At 43.2% G+C, this 18,676-nt stretch overlaps 1 protein-coding gene across 1 annotated transcript; it reads right to left on the bottom strand.

Moving 5' to 3' along the window:
* Positions 1 to 1,623: 1,623 nt before the first annotated feature.
* Positions 1,624 to 5,691, bottom strand: pim1 (Pim-1 proto-oncogene, serine/threonine kinase). Its single transcript, XM_035656592.1, has 6 exons — positions 5,249 to 5,691; positions 4,869 to 4,975; positions 4,713 to 4,763; positions 4,181 to 4,547; positions 3,491 to 3,667; positions 1,624 to 3,377 (listed from the first exon to the last, which is right to left on the bottom strand). The coding sequence occupies exons 1-6, from the start codon at positions 5,328 to 5,330 to the stop codon at positions 3,163 to 3,165; spliced, it is 999 nt and encodes a 332-aa protein (XP_035512485.1). The 5' UTR covers positions 5,331 to 5,691; the 3' UTR covers positions 1,624 to 3,162.
* Between the last annotated feature and the right edge of the window lie 12,985 nt (positions 5,692 to 18,676).

Genomic DNA, 18,676 nt, shown 5'->3' with positions numbered 1-18,676 from the left:
TGCTAATTAGGAATGTGAAGCTATATCGAGAGCCAGTTAGATTCAAATCAGTGAGATGAGAAATGACTCGTGATATCAGTTGTGGTAATAAAGCAAAGACAACAGTTTCACATCACAAAAGAAAATATGCTTTGTGTTGCAGTTTATACCCTACCTCAGTAATAAAAAAGCATTCTATCATTTGAGAAAATCTTTTTCAGTAATGTTTCAGTTTTATTTTGTTAAACAAATCATGAGAAAATTGCATTGTGAACCCAATATCATGAATGGTCTGGAATCATGATTGGAGTATATTGTTTCATCGCTAGTAAGTCTTTCTTTCTTACTATCAGTAAGTAGTAATTAGGAGGATATTGACATAAAACTAGTGAAGTACAGATCTTAAGTCAGTGTAGTTACTTTCCACCAGAGCTTAACCATTAATAACCAATATATTTAGTATGTTAAAGAAAAGCCCCCAGAAGTTTTCTGATAAAGGTGGAAACACAAGATCTGCTGTGAAAACTTTTAAAACGTGGCTACACAAAACAAAATCTATCTTTCACATATTTGTCGTGCCTTAATCGATTGAATTTCGTTTAAAAACGCAAAAATAAGGTTAAGATTTATACTGAATCAAAGCACATATTATTGAAATAAGGTTGCTCTGAATCCAATAGTACGAAGCAGTTGATATAATAACTTTACTGTATGTATTGACTGTTACTAGGGGTTACTCATTTTATCCCACAGGAATATAAAATGTCTCAAAAGTCTGCAAAATGGCAATGCTGGACCAAGAAAAGGCTAAATATTATGATTTTGTAACAGTCCAGAATATGTGTGTATCAACAGTTATGAAGGTCTGACATTCCTGACCCATTGTTCTAGAGGTGTTTTCCTGGAAAATTAAAAAGCTACCCCTAGTGAGTAACAGCTATCAACAGGATGTTAAGAAACTGTAGCCTCCTTCCTTGACAGATTTAAAAACTTCCACTGGATTTGTGCTTTGCCCAGCTAGTACTTGTAGTAGATAAAATTTGACTGTGGATATAAGGGTAGATAAATGATATTACACAGAACATACAGTACATGGCTGTGTGTAAATACCTGAGAGACATATTGAGAAGTCTTCATTCAAACCCCGAGCAACAGCTGAAATCCTCATGTATTTTGAGATAGGTTCAGGGAACTCATTGAGTAAATGAGTTTTATTCACATCTAAATCAAACTTCTCAAACAATACAAGAATCCATATCCTGTATGAGTGAATACCTTTCTATCAGTAATGATAATTTGCCTTTCTTAAACATCTGTGTGTAGTAGGAAGTCAGTTGTGGCAATGATTTGAGTTTGTTTTCTCATCTATATGTAAGCGCCCCCCGGATACGGAGAGTAGATGAAGAGATAAGAGAAGACAGGCTGGTGTCTCCTCTTATCTCTTCATCTATTCTCCGCACCCGCTGCTTCTCTGCAAACAGGAAACCTGTTCATTCTGACCCACTAAATTCTATTTATGTACAGTATGTAGCACTGTTAAACTGCTAAAGTGAAATCAAACTTAACTGTATCATAGCACACATTTTTTTACTGATGCATGAATGATTTGAATGACTGATGATGAATGATGAAAGAAGCCATATGTCACAGTTTAAAAAAATATTTATTGAAATCGTATAAAAATAGTTTCTAACATAATTTACAATTCTAATTTGAACGGATGAACAAACAATCCAAGCTGCAATCATTACACCAGACGTTTTTCTCGTTCTCGCATCTTTCTCTCTCTCTCTCTCGCTCGCACACACACACAAATACATTCGTACACTCGCACACAAACATTCACTTGCTCCCACAGCAGACGACAGCGTAACAAAACCAGTTACCATCAGTAGACGTTCAATGTTAGATACATTAAGATGGAAGTGCTTTTCAGGACTATTTACACGTTATTTACATTACATACACAAACATACACACAGGCATCTGCTCTTTTAAAATTTCAAGCCATAAATATGGTTAAAAAAAAATTGTCTCATCTTTGTTTGTCTTTTAAATAATCCGTGGGCCCTTCAGTGACTGTGGAATGAAATACACGCGTACAGCCGCAATTCTCTCATAAATAAATAAATAAATTCTGCGCTCATTGAGTGTGAGAAAGAAGTCACAGCAATAATAAATATCACTATTATTTACAATTCTTGTCTCCACCGAATTGTAAGACCTGTGTGAGGCACTGTTTGAACATAAAAAAAAAAAAAAAAAGAGAGAGCAGAGGATGTTGTATCTCGGTACGGTTAGGTTTGCATTGTGGTGTGCATTCAGGTGGATGTGAACGGGCGGTTCGCCTAAGCCTTGTGTTTGTATACAGTACAACAGGAGAAGAGGAGGAAGCGGAGGTTGTAAAGTGGAGGCGGATGCTGTAGTAAAAGAGAGTGAGGTAAGTCCAGTGTTTTTTGTTGTTTGCACAGGTTGCTGCCGGAGCTATGAGGTTGTCTGGTTGCTAATGACGTTGGAGTAGTGATAGTAGTGGTTGTAAATGACATGGGCTTTACTGATCTAGGCCCATGAGAGGAAAACAAACAGCAATAAACAATATAAAGCCTTGTAAGGAGCAAAAAGGCCGTCGAGAAGAAGAGCCTTTTTGCTTTCACAAATTCAAGTATTTTCAGGGTCCCCCAACAATCTAACAGAAGGCACTTTTCTTGAAAACCACGCTCCTCATCACCAGCGCCTCCGCTCTCTACAGAGAACAGAGGGAGAGCACAGTACGGCGAGAGGTTACATAACTCAGACTGTCCCCTTGTCGTTCAGCAGAACGGCGGACGCGTGTTTGCTCAATGCAGGTGCCCGTGCGCACAGAGCACGCCCTTCTACAGACTGATAAACACCCACTGCGTCACTGAGTCCAGCGAGGATGATATCCCGATGCTGACGTGTGTCGACGGCTGGGAAAATCAAGTAGTTGGGGTTATGAGGGTGGAGAGGGTCTGGCCTGCAGTGTTGAAACCAAATGTCGGCCTCCTCTATGTGCAGTCGTTTACACCTTGCGTCCGCCTGAGACTGGGCCGCCAGCCAGTGCGCTGCCCCCCTCCCCTCCCTCCTCCATTCTGCTTCGAGTCTGTTACATAAAGTCTTTTGTAATAGTCGACGCAGTCCAGTTCGGACCGGAGCCAACCTCCATCACCGAGCCACCGCCACAGGGGTGGGCATGAAGGCCGTGGGCTCGTGGCTGATGCTGTGCAGCCTGATCTCTGCGGTTGTCTTCTCTGTCTGCGTCATGGATGGGACTACCGAGGAGGACGTGCTCTGCATCCACGAGTGGTTGATGATGTCCTCGAAGGATGGCCGGTCGGCCGGCCGCAGGGACAGACACCACTTGATCAGCTGCTGGCATTCTGGAGGAGGAGGGAGAGGACATGTGATGAGTGTGGAGCACTAAACTGAGAGTGAAATATTACACACACACATGCCCAAAACGCTCAAATGTGTCATTGCAAGGTGAATTTACCTGTTGAGATTCTCCTCCGGAAGAGGACCTGCCCCCTTGTGATCTCCTCGTCGTGCTCAAATGGGATGTCCCCACACACCATGTCGTACAGCAGGACACCCAGGGACCAAACTGTGGCAGAGCGTCCGTGATAGCGGTGATATTTGATCCACTCTGGCGGACTGTACACTCTTGTGCCTGTCAGGTGGGAGGAAATAAAGAGAAACACACCTTTAAAAACGGTAACCTTGTTGAATAACAACGCACAATCTCTTGTAACTGATAATCACTTATTAAATCCTCAAACTGAAAACGAAAGCAGGTTTATCAGCTGAGCCTGTTGCTGAGGGTATTATCTGGGCTCAGGTGCCAGGGAGCGTGACAGGCGGTGTTGTGTGTGTGAGAGAGGAGTGTGTGTGGGAGGGGGGGAGCGGACATGTGACTTTGTTTACAAACTTTGAGTTGTAAAAATACCACTTCCCCCCAATGGGGGGCGCCAAAGCAAGGGTAATGCCGCGCAGCCAGTATTAATAGGCTGCTGCTGTGGGGGATGTCAGAGATGACACAACCTTGGAATTCCTACTGGGGTCTGCGGCCACAAATCATAAGACTAAAGAGCTCCACCGGCCTCTGACGGTAAAAACAGCCCGACTCCCCACGGTGGGCAAGATTACAAGCGACAATAAAACAGTTATCAAACCGATGACTCACCGTCAAAGTCTGTGTAAATGGTGTCTTTGAGGAGGGCCCCCGAGCCAAAGTCGATGAGCTTCATCTCCCCGGTGCGGAGGTCGATGAGGATGTTCTCGTCTTTGATGTCCCGGTGAACCACGCCGCAGTTATGGCAGTGCCGCACGGCCTCCAGCACCTGGCGGAAAAAGCTCCGCGCCAGCTCCTCCGGTAAGGCACCTTTCTCCGTGATGAAGTCGAACAGGTCCTTGACGTTTTCGGGCCTCTCCATCACGATGATGAAGCTGTCCGGTCGCTCGAACCAGTCCAGCATTTTGATAACGCCACGGAAGCCCGTCCCGACCTTCTTCAGCAGCACTATCTCCATTGGGACCCGCGAGCCATTGGGCTGAGGACAACAACAAACAGCATTAATTACATGTGTACGTGCTTAAAAAACGCCCAATTGAACTAAAATACACTTCACTTAAGTGCCTTTTATAAAAACATATTGTCAATTATGTCGATATTAGCATTAAAAATGTTTAAATATAAAGTATAAATCGTTTCTTACCAGCTCTCCCCACTCTGAGACTCTGTCCTTGGCCACATGTTTGACAGCAACCTAGCAAAGAAGCAAAAACCCCGCGTAAATTACACGTTCAACAACATAAAGCAGCTGGTATAAAGTGCCATATGTCCAAATATTACAATAATAATGCATACTAACCGGAGCTCCGTCGGCTACCCTCGTACCGGAGTAGACGGTACCGAAGCCGCCGCTGCCCAACACCGCGCCGACCTGATAGAGCTTCTCGAAAGGCTCCTTCTCCTTCACTGCAACCAACACACACACAGCCGGTTAACACCGGGACTCACTCTGGAAACACCGGCACACACAGCAAAGCAACGGCGCTACTAAGCCACCGCAATACAATAACACTGATACTATGTTGTAAATAAATGATATTATGTCTTAAATGAACTCCCGTCCTTGAGAAGGAGCGAGTAGTAGCCCGTGTGTGGACTGAGCCGCGGCGAGGAGCGGGCTGCCAGCCATCGCTGCAGCTCCGTCCTCCATGACGACAGAGTGGAAAAAGGGCGACTAACCTTGGTGAACTTGGAGCTGGATTTTCGCCGGCATGTCTACGGTGGAGATGTGGGCCAGAGAATTGAGCTTGGACAGCAGCATTCCTTAATAATATCCACCACAGGTCAACGACGTTGTGTTGTGTTCTTCGTTTTTTTTCCTTTCGTCTGGGTTTGTAAGAGCAATCTTATTCCGATAGTGCGACTCTCCTGTCTCCCGTGAAGAAGTCCACGTTGCAGCGACAATAATGCGGTAGGGATCCTCTCATCCGGAGGGAAGAAAAACCCTCGCTTGTGATCCAGTAATAAATATAGCCAAAAAGTTCGTCCCGGAGTATGGATGTAAACACCGGCTGGTTCCCGCAATGTTTTGTAAACAGAGTGAAATTCACGATATAAACAGAAAAGACGGTGAAACGACCAGTGCCTGCGTCAAACAGCGGCTCTTGGACATAACGAGCGGGAGGGGGGAGGACGGTTATAACACAGTAGTAAGAGGCGGTGCGAGGCGCCGGACGTCACCCGTGTCCCCGCCCCCTTCCGCTCTCTGCACCAATAGGACTGCAGATACGAGTTGCGAATGAAAATAAAGCCAACCTCATAACAGACTGGGCCAGACACAGACGTGGCGGGAATAAAAACGCGGTAAAAGGGGCTGGGGGGGAGGGGGGTAATAATTATGAATTCAAGTTGGAGAGAAATGCAAATCCAAGTGCTCCCCCCCTCTCATCCTTTCGCGGGAAACTGACTCTGGAATAGAAGATGTGACTAGATTATTATTAATAGGAAAACAATACTAGGCCTGCGTCCCTTTATTTAAACCTGACCTATAATCTATGTCAAACAATAATTTCGCCATATTCGATATTAAAGTCTCTGTTAGTTTTGAATGCTTGCCTCTTCTCTTGTTGTGTCTGAGAGCAGAGACAGACCGCTGCTGTTGGCTGCACTGAAGCAGCCGCATGGCTTAATAAAGACCTTTTGCACAAAGAGACACAAACAGGCCTTTACAACCTGAGAGCAGTTCATCAATTGCATTCCAGCTATTCTAGCCCCTACCTGATTATTTTCACATTAAACACAGAGCTTTTCAGGCTGAGTGAAGTCCAGGACTATGGTCTTTATTTGAGTTGCCTGACAATGCCTCTCAACTGGCTGCGCATCAAAGCGCGCAGGGGAGAATAGGCACATTCCACTCATTCTTTCAAACTGGGTGGCCGCGTTTGCAGCCGTTCACAGGATGTGGGAAACTACAGATAAAAAGACTTCCATTTACCCCCCTCCTCCCCCTCTCTCTGCTCCTCCTCTCGACGCCCTCCTTTTCCCGCGCATGCTATTGTCTGAACAGCGTTTTCTCTCTCTCTCTCTTTCTCCCCCCACCCCCTCTCTCTCTCTCTCTCTCTCTCTCATGCCCTCAGTTGTGTTTTCCTTTGAAATGTCATGTTGTTGTAAAAAAGTTGTAAAAAGTCACGCTGATAGTGTTTCATAAATATGTAACATGACAATACATCTCTATCAAACTGGAGGAAAGTTGATTGATAAGGAAGAGACGTTTATTTAATTATTATTTATTTACTTGAATGGACTTCTGGCAGCTGCACTAGTCCACACTCTATCATCCAAACATTTACACACATGTATAAATAAGTCCTTTCTTTAATGCAAATTGCATTGCAGATCTGCACACAAAAATAAAGTTTAATACAAACCTACGCCATCTTGCTCACAAAGTACTATTTAAAGTGTTTGCAGGTCACCCTAGCTGGCTGGAATGTGAATGAGAGCACAGGAGTGTTCCTACTTGCTTTTGGGATGCCCAGGGCAAATTCCTTTAATACCTGACATGCTTGAGACAATATGCAAATTGGGTGCTACTCCTGGCTGACAACCGTCAATCATCACATGTGAAAGTGTTAGTTAAAACAATGGACAGATCAGTACACTGCAACCAGTTTGTGTGTATGTGAGTGTGTAAACATCGATCACACTATTTAGTCCCCTTTTAAGGCTCTCTTATTACTCTTCATATTATTGAATCTGCAGCTGAATGTGTGACAAATCTATAGCTACAGCAGTGACACTATAGTAATAGTAGTTTAAGCACCAGGGGTTTTATAGTGTCCGGAACGGTGCAGAGAGGAGTGTGCGAGTTCATGCTCAGTCAGGGGCATTGGAGAGGTGTGTGAAAGTGGAGAGGTCCAAAGCAAGGAGTGTGACAGTGGCCGCAGGCCTATGAAATGCCACCAGTGAGCGCATCTCTTTGGGGCTGCAGATATCCCTGCCTGCCTGCATGATCAGCAGGGCTCAAATGACAGCCACCTAACCTCATCTGTCAGAAGGACAGATTATTAGTTGCACCGCTCGCTTTGAGGCCAGCTGCTCAGTCCAGTCTCGGGAAGTCTCAGTTTCCCCTGAGGAGAGGGCAACAGGTTCGTACTGTAAAGCAGGACATCCCGGTTTCTATGTCCGAGATTGCCTTGCAGCCCCGTATCTGATGAGCTTTTGTCACAGTCGCTCATGTTTTTGCCCCCTTTTTTCTTTTACACAGCACTGCGCACTGGCCACAAGGGAAAATAGCACTGTGGCAAAAAATTTGGCTTACATAATACGTCTATGAATTACTTCCTCTTTCTAGATAAGAAGAAACTCTGGCCACAGGAAGGTTTCACAACACTTATATTTCTCCACCGAGAATGTTTGACAATGGGTGCACCTCCACTGGACTGTATATGAAGTTTCTGAATGCATTTTTCACTCCATTGAGTTGAACAGTGATTGTGTTGTGATGAGTTTTAAAATGTAAAGATCTCCTCCTCTAGTGTCAAACTATGCATATCATTCTGCACAGTGAAGATCAAACATCACACTGTGGGAACACGAAGAAACACACACGTTTGTGTGAAGAGGGAACGCAAATGTGATGGTTGCATAAATTGTCACTTTCACTGTAAGCAGCTCATGTTCCATGGGATCTTGATACTGTAAGTTTTTTGTGCAACATCAGTGTCTCAATTGATGTTGCAAAGTGAAGCTTCCCACAAACACTGTTATCTACCTGACCTTTCAGTACACCCTTGACCCGGTACTCCGGCTCCACCCTTCATCACAAAAGTTATGACACTTTCTATGTAACATATTAACCAGGCAGGGAGATGATTCACCTCCCCCTGTGTGACCTCTCAGACTCTGCTTCTTTCTCTGCCTCTCTCCATCACTCTTTTCTGCCTCCCCGGATGTTGTAAAAGGCTCAGCCACTTTTCCGCACTTTAAACACTTGTTCGTGCGTCAATCATGAAGGCCAGCCAATCACCTCTCCAGCTGTCCGCAGATCTCACCTGCTGCCACTCTGTAAGTGGCAGGAAAAAACCCCAAAGGGTTAAACAATGGATAATGGGTAGGACGTTGGAGAAATTCATGTCGTGAGATATTCACATAACATCCTGGGATGGAAGGATATATAATTATTAGATATGTTGTATGTATTTCTTTGTGTTTTATGCATTCTGCATGTAATTATTGTAAACTGTTTGTTTAAACTGCTGTGGCTAGTTTAAGTGAACATGCACCGGCCTTTCTTTAAAGATGCACATGGTGATGATGACTGTGTTAAGGGTTAATGGACTTTCTCTGTAATTTTCCCCATTAACAGGTCCGATCCTTCACGGACAGCCTCGTCATGACGGTAACTTTAAAACATACCATACAACTCAGTGCTGCAGATGTGTGAATACTCCCAACTAAAGGATAATTGCTGTTTTAATATTATAATTGCTTGAGTCTGTGTGAGCCTACAATGGACTGGAATAACCTCTCAACTGTAATGATGGTAATGCAGATACATTTACATTCTCCTAATGGATAGGTTGGAATGACGCAAACATGCGCCATCTTTTAGCAGCAATTAGACTTCATACATGCATACTGAACATAACTAACAACGTGTGCATGGATCCTTAATAGAAATATGATCTAGAAAAAATAGGCTACATTCTTCATAATGAAGCTTTTATGTCTGTGAAGACCATTTCACACAGGCATAATAAATGGAACCATTAAGCCATCATCTTCTGAAGCGCTAATGTTAAATCACTCAAAGCACCCGAAAAGTCATCTGTGCGCTCTTTACTGTCAGCCTGGATATGTGACAGCCAGTGCGGTCTGCAGAAACAGAATGAAGCCAGGTGTCTCATGGTGTTGTGCATGCCTTGACAGTGATTGAGAAAGATAACCCCATAATTAGAGGAGGGTCATAATACCGCCCTGCAGCTCAGCAGGAAGAGCAGCCTTGCTCCTCTCAGACAAACAAAGCCTGCCAATGTCAGTTATGTTGATTGAGTTGCCAGACAATGAGGCCTTGTGGGCTTTTTTTTAGACTTGATCATCAGGAATTCATCGATTAATGCAGGCTTGTAAACATGAAGAGATATCACACAAGCAGTGGATCCTGTTCCGGTCCAGAGTTTCCCTGGTTTTTCATTGGGAGAAAGTTATGATTGGCAGCTGCCCACTCTGAGAACATGGGACCAGGAAGTCACTAACCCGACCATGCGACGCTGATACACACTTAAACACACACATACACAAATAAACACAAACGCTGAAACATCATCTGTCATGTTTCCAAATTAGCCGCAAAGGCTTTTTAACTCTCCCCAAATAAGGAAAACATAAGCATGTGTGAAAGTTTGTGTGTGTTCGTGGGGTGAGGCGGGGGAGATATTAGGGAGGGGGAATTATTTTTAGAGGTGTCTTAAAGGAAGAAGGAATAGCTGTGTGGTGGGTAACCTCTGGTGTGGCCTGACCTCTCCTCAGGTAGCCTCTTAACCCCTTCTCTGCTCAGGTCCTGAGAGGTCTTGACTGGCGGGGCCATGGGAAAAGGAGCCTTTGGACATCAAAGGCAGGCCCATGTGGGAAAGCACCACAGAGGGCCTGTAGAGAACCCTAAAGGTCACCACAGGTCAACTTTCATGTCAGCACAGGCCTGGTTTGGGGTCAGAGGTTATTGGCATACCTGTCCAGCGCTAATCAGACTGTTCTTCCAGGAAATTATCCCCACTTGTCTCAATTAGGGGTTGGGCTACTGAAGGGCCCATGTAAGGTTTGTTTATGGCTATTGTTGTGCTTGTTAAGGAGGAAGATATAATCTGTGTGTAAAAAGGGCGGCATGCTTTAGACCTCTCCATATGGGGGTTCAGATCACAGGAAATAACAGGTCCTAATTTATCCCACTGATTCCTGTTGACACAAGTGATTATCTATAAATAAAAATACATCCCATAAACAGTTAGTTAACCCTGTGATATTGTACTATAAAAATAATTGTCATTAGTATTGGAGTAAGCAGTGTGACGGATATATCCATTGTTGGTGTGCAATTGACCATTCACTAAACCCCTCCCCCAAACAGCGACTGTCCAATTATAACTCTAACTAAGCAAACAGGAAGGCAGGCCCGTAAGGCTTTGAGGCACAATAGCAACAGTGTGAGGAATTGGCTCTAATGTAAGCTGCACACTAGCACCAATGGCTAATTAGCTTACAGTAGCATTGCTTCATTAGCTAACTACAATATTTGTGGAATTATAGGTTATGTTACAAAGCCGGGAGCCAGTCCTAGATACTACTTTATCAGAGTTTAGTAGCATTAGGGGCTGTGTACTGGTCTATATTGGACCTGCAAGTTTGCACTTAAGCAAACACAGCCAAACTCCTTATGTTAGATGGTGTTACATCTGTCAAAGCGAAACATTCTTTTTCAAAACATGACCAATAATGTAACATCTGTAACACTGAACAATATTGCTACTGTACTGATACTGTTTCCATTGTAAATTGCCTACATGCCATACTCAGGTCAGGCTACCCTGACAGGTGTAGCAGTAGCTAAGCGTGATGGGACTTAGCAGAGGATCAATTGGTGATTTCTGCTAACCAAACCCATCCTAACATGATGTCTGTTGATTTACAACACCACCTTGGCTTTGCACCAAAACACCACAGTCAGCTCTGCCCTTCCAATGGTGTAATGGCTTCAAGGGTCGTGGAGAAGTGGGTGGACTGGGGGGAGGGGGACGCCATGTGCTCTTGGAACGCGAGAAGATAGCGAGGAATGTGCTGAACCAGGAAGAGGGCTGCTGGTGTCCCCTTCCCACGGAGGTTAGGAGGAGAGAGGGGTGGGAGGGGGGTCGGGGTTTTTTTGTTTAGTGGGGGCTCTACATTTATACACGTGGGAAACAGACAGTAGTGACATATTAAACTGCCGTCACACAAACAGCCCAGTGACACTGTTGCCAGTCACTGCTGAAGAATGTCTGGCGGTGGGACTATTTCAAATTTCCCACAGAGATAGAGGGGGTTTCGCCTTTGCACTTTCTTTACGTTTTGGCAATCAGCTGGGCTGTTTTTGTTTTTGAGCGAGAGGGGGGCGGTGTCACTGAGCCAGTTATTCACGTGAGAAACCACATTTGAGACAGGTTACACTGAACTCACCTATAAATAGTCCCGTCCCAAATTAATAAGACTCCTCAGCATAGTTGTGGAACATTTTCAAAATCCCCTTGACTGTAGAGAAGTTACAGCCGTTTCTTTCCATTTAATCAGCTGCTCTATTTTGTTTCAGCCCCCTCCCTACTCTGCCCCGCGCACTGTTTACAGTTGATTTGCATTGTGGCCCAGAGAGTGGGGCAGGCAGTTATTGTTGTTGTGGTGGTGGCAGAGGGGTTTTCCCACCAGCTTCTGCCTTTCCTGATTCAAAACAACTCTGCCGGTGATGTCATGGCCCAGAAACTACTCAAAGCTGCTTCCCTGGGAAACCCCATATCAGGAAGTCCAGACAATTTTTTTCCCCTCCTTGATTGTTATAGCAGAGCGGCTTGGAAGAGACTGCGAGGTTTCTGATTAGGTTCCCATACGCTGCCGGTTGAGATGGCCAGCGTGAACCTGCTGAACTCAAAGAAAGGGGCTCAACCCGCTCGCCTGCCCTGCTTTTTTCACTGCTTTGTTTTAGAATAAACAGGCGATTTTTGCTGAATAAACTAAGTCGAGAAATACTACAATGTGGAGACAGCCCCCACGCAAAAAAAGGAATACTCTTGCCAATATTTGTGGTTCATTGTTTGTTTTGCTGTTTTCCTAGAGCAGCAAGCAGTGAGGGGTTGTAGATGTGTCAAATAGTAAAATATCCTACAAGCCTAATGTTGGTCCAACTTATCTGGTATGAATTAGTATTCTGTTTAGGAGGGTTTTACCATTGAGAGGGACAAACCCTGCCTGTTTGACAATATTTATGGAACCATACTGCAGAAAATGAAATGAAAGTTGTATTTGTTCTTATTGGTAAACTTTGTCCAGAAGTTGAAACAAACACCACAGTAATGAATTAATTCATTTCCCCACGGTGCTGTTAGAGAGGTCCTGGCTCTGATGTGGATGAAATCACACTGAGCTCACATGTCAACAGATGCAGACACTGGATGTGCTCAAAATCACTCCATTCATTCACTCTGCCCTATATAACCCAACAGCTCTGCAGTGTGACAGATGTAAGAGGAGACTTTAGACACTATTTTATGTATTTGTTTTTATATTTGTGTTCTATTGTACTTAAAGGTCCAATGTGTAATTTAGGAGTATCTGTGGCAGAAATGGAATACAATATTTATAGGTACGTTTTCAAAGTGTATAATCACCTGAATATAGGAATTACTCTACTGAGGGAGCGGGTCCTTTTCCATAGGGGCCGCCATGTTGAACTCAAGATGGGACAAACCAAACACTGGTTCTAGTTAGGGGCACTTTTTTTACAACCACCTTAGTTTCTCCTTCATGCTTGGAAGGGGAGAGTGAAGCAAGGGAGTTGCAATCTGTAACTACACCATTTATAGATAATGGATGAATTATAATTACTATGCAGTCTTTTGTATGCACTATGTAGATAATAGGGAGTGAATTTGACACAGCCAACAGTTGAAAGTTCCAGAGTGTAAGTGGATCTTAAATTTGGATTATTGTGTAAATTAAGTTTTTTTAAAATGATTCTTTTAAGATTAGCAGTTCTTTGTTGGACCAGTAAAATGCTTCCGGGAGTGAAACCCCACTGATACTGAACACTAACAACCTGTCAGTGGTATTCATCATTATTCATGTTGATACTGTTGAATATTCAGTCTCCCTATTCACTTCAGCAGACAGCCAGCTCAGTACTGTATTTTACAATACAATCTATTGTATAAAGTCCCATTCACACTGAAGGGGTTAAGTTTGTGTACCTATAGTTTCCCTTTCTGATCCCTGATTAGATGGATTAACCTTTGAATGGCCGGGGACACAAAACATTATTCTGCTGGCCTCACCCACTGTGGGCCCCAGCCTTCTTTCTCGGCTGCCCTTCTACGCGTGCAGCCATCACATGCTGCTGATGGTCCTCTCAGCATGGCTTTCACTCTAGTGTGTGTGTGTGTCCGGTGTGTGTGTTTGGGTATGTGTGTGTGTGGTGGCCTCGCAGGAGGAAGCATGAGGAGCCATCTGGCTACGCTGTCCCTGGAGGGAAGGGCGGGAATGCAGAGCAAAAATTCCTTTACTCTTCCTCACCTCCTCGTCCATTCCTTCTGACTCTTAACCCTTCCTCCTCTCTCTCTTCATCTTCTTCGCCTCTGTCTGTCTACTGATTACATCCTGTCTCCGTGCCATCACAGGAAAACACATACCCTCCATTCTTCACATCTGATGTTTTTTCCCATGTGACACAAAAATGAATGAAAATACCACCCACTTTACAGAAATCTTGTAAATAAACATCTAATCAGCTCCAAGGACATGCTGTCCTGTCTTATTCTGTACCAAATGTTGAAATATGGCAACATCCGGTTTTCTGTATACAAGCTGTCCAGGAAGTGAAGACTTTGCTCCTGATGCTCCTAAAATAAGACATTGCTTTTGTCTTTTTCTCAAATAAGACAGAGTTGCACTAATTATTTTCGTTCTGTGTATTGGTGCTATTTTTCTCTCTGTCTTTCTTCCTCATGCATGGCCTTCACTGTCAACTCTCAGCCACTGACCAACTCACTGTGGAAGTTAATGACAGAGGAAGCACATGGTGAAGCACAAACTGCCGGTGCAATCCAACGAGTATAGAGCAGCTGGCTGCTTGGAAGAATGATGGCTGCGGCTGACACTTGAAATGTTTGTTTTGTTAATACTTGGAGGAGATGGCGGAAAGAGCAACAATGGGTTTTGAATCATAATCGACATAACTTCCTCAACACGTCATAGCTCACTGTTACCTGAGCCCAAAACTGATGTAGCTGGTTTAATTGTCATATTAGAAAGCAAAGATAAAGGAAATAAAATGCCAGCTGTGCACCTACCTGAAACCCCTTGCACCCTTCCAAATGTTTCCTACATGAGCATTTTCCTTTAATGAGATATATCTTGGAATATATCAAGTGATGGAAGAAATATTCAGACCTTTCAAAATAAAACCAATAAGCAGTGTACCAATACTACACTTATTTTACTGATAATACTAATCTATTTCTTACCCAAGTAAGCATTAACATGGTTTTACATACTTGTAAAGTATCAAAGTAAAAGTATACACAGTGTCATGACATTTATATAAAAACAGTGGGAGTCTGTGAAACCTGCTGCGTTCATTTTTAAATGTATGATTGATCGAGACATGTGTTTACCTTAATTCCACGCACTGACAAAGCCCCCACAGACACACACACATATCGGACTGTTAGCCTCTCTGAGCTGTTACCTTACCCACAACACAGCCACTATCTTAGCTACAACATAGGATCAGCACTGAAACCTTTACCAAGGTCCATCAGTGTTGTCAATGTCAATGTGTTGTGCTGCTGCTGTGGTCAGTCTGTCAATCACTACAGTCAGTGTCGAGGCCACGCCCCTAAAGTCGCTATCCTTTGCAGGTCTCTGATAATGTGTGTAGGATTTAATGACAACTAGTGGTGTAAATTGCGAATTAAAATAGCAAAAAACACAAATGGCCCTATGTAGAGCCAGTGTTTGGTTTGTCCCTTCTGGGCTACTGTAGAAACATGGCAGCTGTGGTAGATATAAATGGCTCATTCTGAAGGTAACAAAAACATAATGACTCTTACATTCAGGTGATTATAGACTAATGAAAACATAGCTGTACATATTGTATTCCATTTCTGCCAATAGATCCTCCTGAATGTTACATACTGGACTTTTAAGCACAGTATTTGAGTAAATGTTGAGTTATGTTCCACCACTGGTTAATTTTATGTCAAATCAAGATTTCAGTTCTGCTATTATAAAAATGATCCACTGTTATGTAAACTATTCTTTATTTAATAAGGAAGTCATTTGTTTTACGTCATACCAGCTGTTTACTCTGCTCCTCTACCACTTAAGTCCGCCTGTTAAACTCACAGTGCTTCACAATGTGGACAGTTCAAACAAAAACTATACGCAGAATTTGCCTTGTCGTGGCGCAGCCCTCTATAGCCAGAGCCTTAACAACGCACACGGATGTGTAACTTTCCTTTCATGCTCCTCACACGCCATCGAGTGCCACTAATACAGCAGGGAAGCCTACTATAAACACTGGCCGTTAATGTGAGGGGGAACGTGGGAGAGGCACGGCCTGGAGTCCCAGCCTTTGTTTACATTCTCCAGCCCTGACGTCAGCGTGGAGCAGAGGGCTTGGTGGATCAACAGTGACCATGCGGGAGAGTTCTGTTTACTTACCTGGGAGAATTTCTGTATGACATCTTAAGCAAACAGGAGGCATGGTGGAGGGAAACACAAAGGCAGAGGGAGAGAGATGAAGAGAATGCATCAATAGGAAAAACCCGTTGTGGAGACAGACACAAAGAGAAGAGTTTGGAAATGGAAAGAGAGGAAAATGGAAAGCAGAGCAACAGGGATAAATCAGACAGTATGTGCGTGCTAAACAAATACAGGCCATTAAGTCCTGTCAGTCCAAGTAAAGCTGGTAACCTGAGACACAGGCAGACGTCAACCGCTGACACAAGAGATTTCCATTTTGAAACTCCAAGCTTGGTTAATCACCTTTCACTCCCTTTGGTTCTCACTTATCGCCTGTGTGCTCTATATCTCTACATTCCCCTCCCTCATTTCTGCCCTTTTAATCATGCACACATATTTATATTTTGCCCTCTCAATTGTCCCCGTTCTCATCTGTCATCTTTCATAGATCGTTGCTTGTCTGTCACGCCGCCCTGCAGCAGCTCTATCAGTATTCATGACAAATGTGACATTTATGATTTGGCTGGGAGGTATTATCCTCGGGCCGTATTTTGAAAGACAGCACTGCCCCTGGTTCTTATGACAGGGGGCTTATCTTATGCAATATATGCTGACTGCTCAGGCATACATCCAATAGGATTCTGGTTCACCTTTAACTTTTACTGGCAGGTGAGCTGTAAGGAAGGGATGAATAGACTTCAGTTGTCAGCTGTGCCCACGCTCTCAGAGCTATACCTCAGTCAGATTCCATACATTTCACTGTGTGCTTCCTTATGCTATCAGTCATGATTTGTCATGTCATAGTTTTAAAAGGAATCCAGTGCAGGCAGGTGGAGACACTATTGGCCCACACTGTAGTAACACTCCACCAATGATAATCTCCTAGTAAAACCTGCTGCCACAACTTCAGGCCCTGGAGCTGATCATCTGTCCGCTTATGTAACTTCAGTGAGGTGAAGTAGAAGATTTGTGTGTGACTGCAGACCACAGAAAGAATTACAGCCACAAATCGAACAATAAACACATAATAATAAGAAATCATTTGCCTGTGGTGTATTCTGACAGGAGTATTGCACTGCTCAATTAAGAAATTGATAAGTTATTAAACACAAGTCTCAGATTCCTTTGCCTTTACAAGGAGCAGAGAACCTTTGGAAGGAGGCGACTGCATCAAAAATTATTTTAAAAAACGAGTTGCCCCTTTCTTCGCTTCATGGACCGATAATCCTGAAAGTTATGGAAAAGTACTTAGTCATAACCTTTATTTAAAGCTGTGGTCGGTAAGTTTTATGAAAATAACATTTGTCATATTTGCTGAAACTTTCACTACATCTCGATAGTAGTACATGAGACAGATACTATTCCTTTAAGTAAATGCACTACAGTAAATTACTTTCTACCACTGTCTCTATGTTGCTCTCTGCAGTGTTGAGATGATCAGAACAGATCTTAATGGCAGGTGTTGTTGACTTGTATTGTTATTTTTAGGGAATATTATTTAGTTTAGAATATTACAGACAAAAGTTGAGTTAATAGCAACATTTGAGTTGTTTTGCCAATAAAATCCTCATATATGCAACATTTTCTACAAAATAACTTAATTTCCATAGGCAGGTGTTCAGTACAGACTGCTACATAAATACTGCTTCTGTCCCTGATTGTTTTTCTTTGTAATATATGATATGGGAGTGTAGCACATTATCCATCACTCCTTAACCTTGATAAAGGCGTTTCCTGAAACTAGTTGTTCTTCATAACAGTGAAAATCTTCATAAACAGCTTACATTGTGTAGACAGCGTGTTCATTTCCCAGTGGAGTAATGAAATAGAGACACACAGTTGGATAAGATAGACAGGAGGATAGAAGAACATGATCCCTGTAAGTGGGCACAGTGTTCCGTACAGGCATTTAGGAGTATTACATTTAATGGATAAGATGACTTGCAATCTTGCCAAAATGAGCTAAGCGGAAATATGCTGGCCTAGTTAACATTTAGCCTGGTTTCTCGGCCTGTGTAACCAGTAGCAATGAAAGGGGAAGTCAAATATTCTACTCAAGTACGACCTGTTTAGTTAAATTTACTTCAGTTGGAGTTCAAATACTGGTGTAAAAATCTAATACCTGACATGGTCCTGATATTGGTAGGCTGTACAAGGTCAGTGAGCAAATAAACACATTAATAAATGCAAGATAAAATATGCTTGTGTAAATGTAAAAATTCTGATTTGATGTAATACCCAGTTAAAGATAATAAGAGGAAATGAATGTCCCTTGTGGTTGTAATCTACAACTAAACCTGAAGCCTACAGACAGGCTCTTTCTTTAAGCCTATTACTTAGTATAAATATGTGGTCATAACATATCATTCAATTAATCTTTTTTTAACACATTATGTATTTTTTAGGTGTGGCAGCTGCCACCCCTCTCGGTCCGCCCCTGCTGGTCTTTCACTGATACCAAATTCTAGCTTCTTTTTAGGAGCTACGGTAGGTTATGTATTTCAGAAGGATTTTTTGTTATATTTTTGTGAAATTCTCTTCACATCCCGACAGCAATCAATGAACCAAATGCTCTGGAAGAAAAGAGAAACTAAGTTGGACTACTGCTTTATCTCAGGCTGCACTCAGCCCCAGCAACCTTTATCGGTAAGGCATGTATGTGGCCTGAGAGCTGATACTCATACGCAA

Source organism: Morone saxatilis, unplaced genomic scaffold (genome assembly GCF_004916995.1).
Source record: "Morone saxatilis isolate NCDOM2014 unplaced genomic scaffold, NCSU_SB_2.0 Contig15, whole genome shotgun sequence".
NCBI lineage: Eukaryota > Metazoa > Chordata > Actinopteri > Moronidae > Morone > Morone saxatilis.
This window is presented reverse-complemented; position numbering and strand designations above follow the sequence as displayed.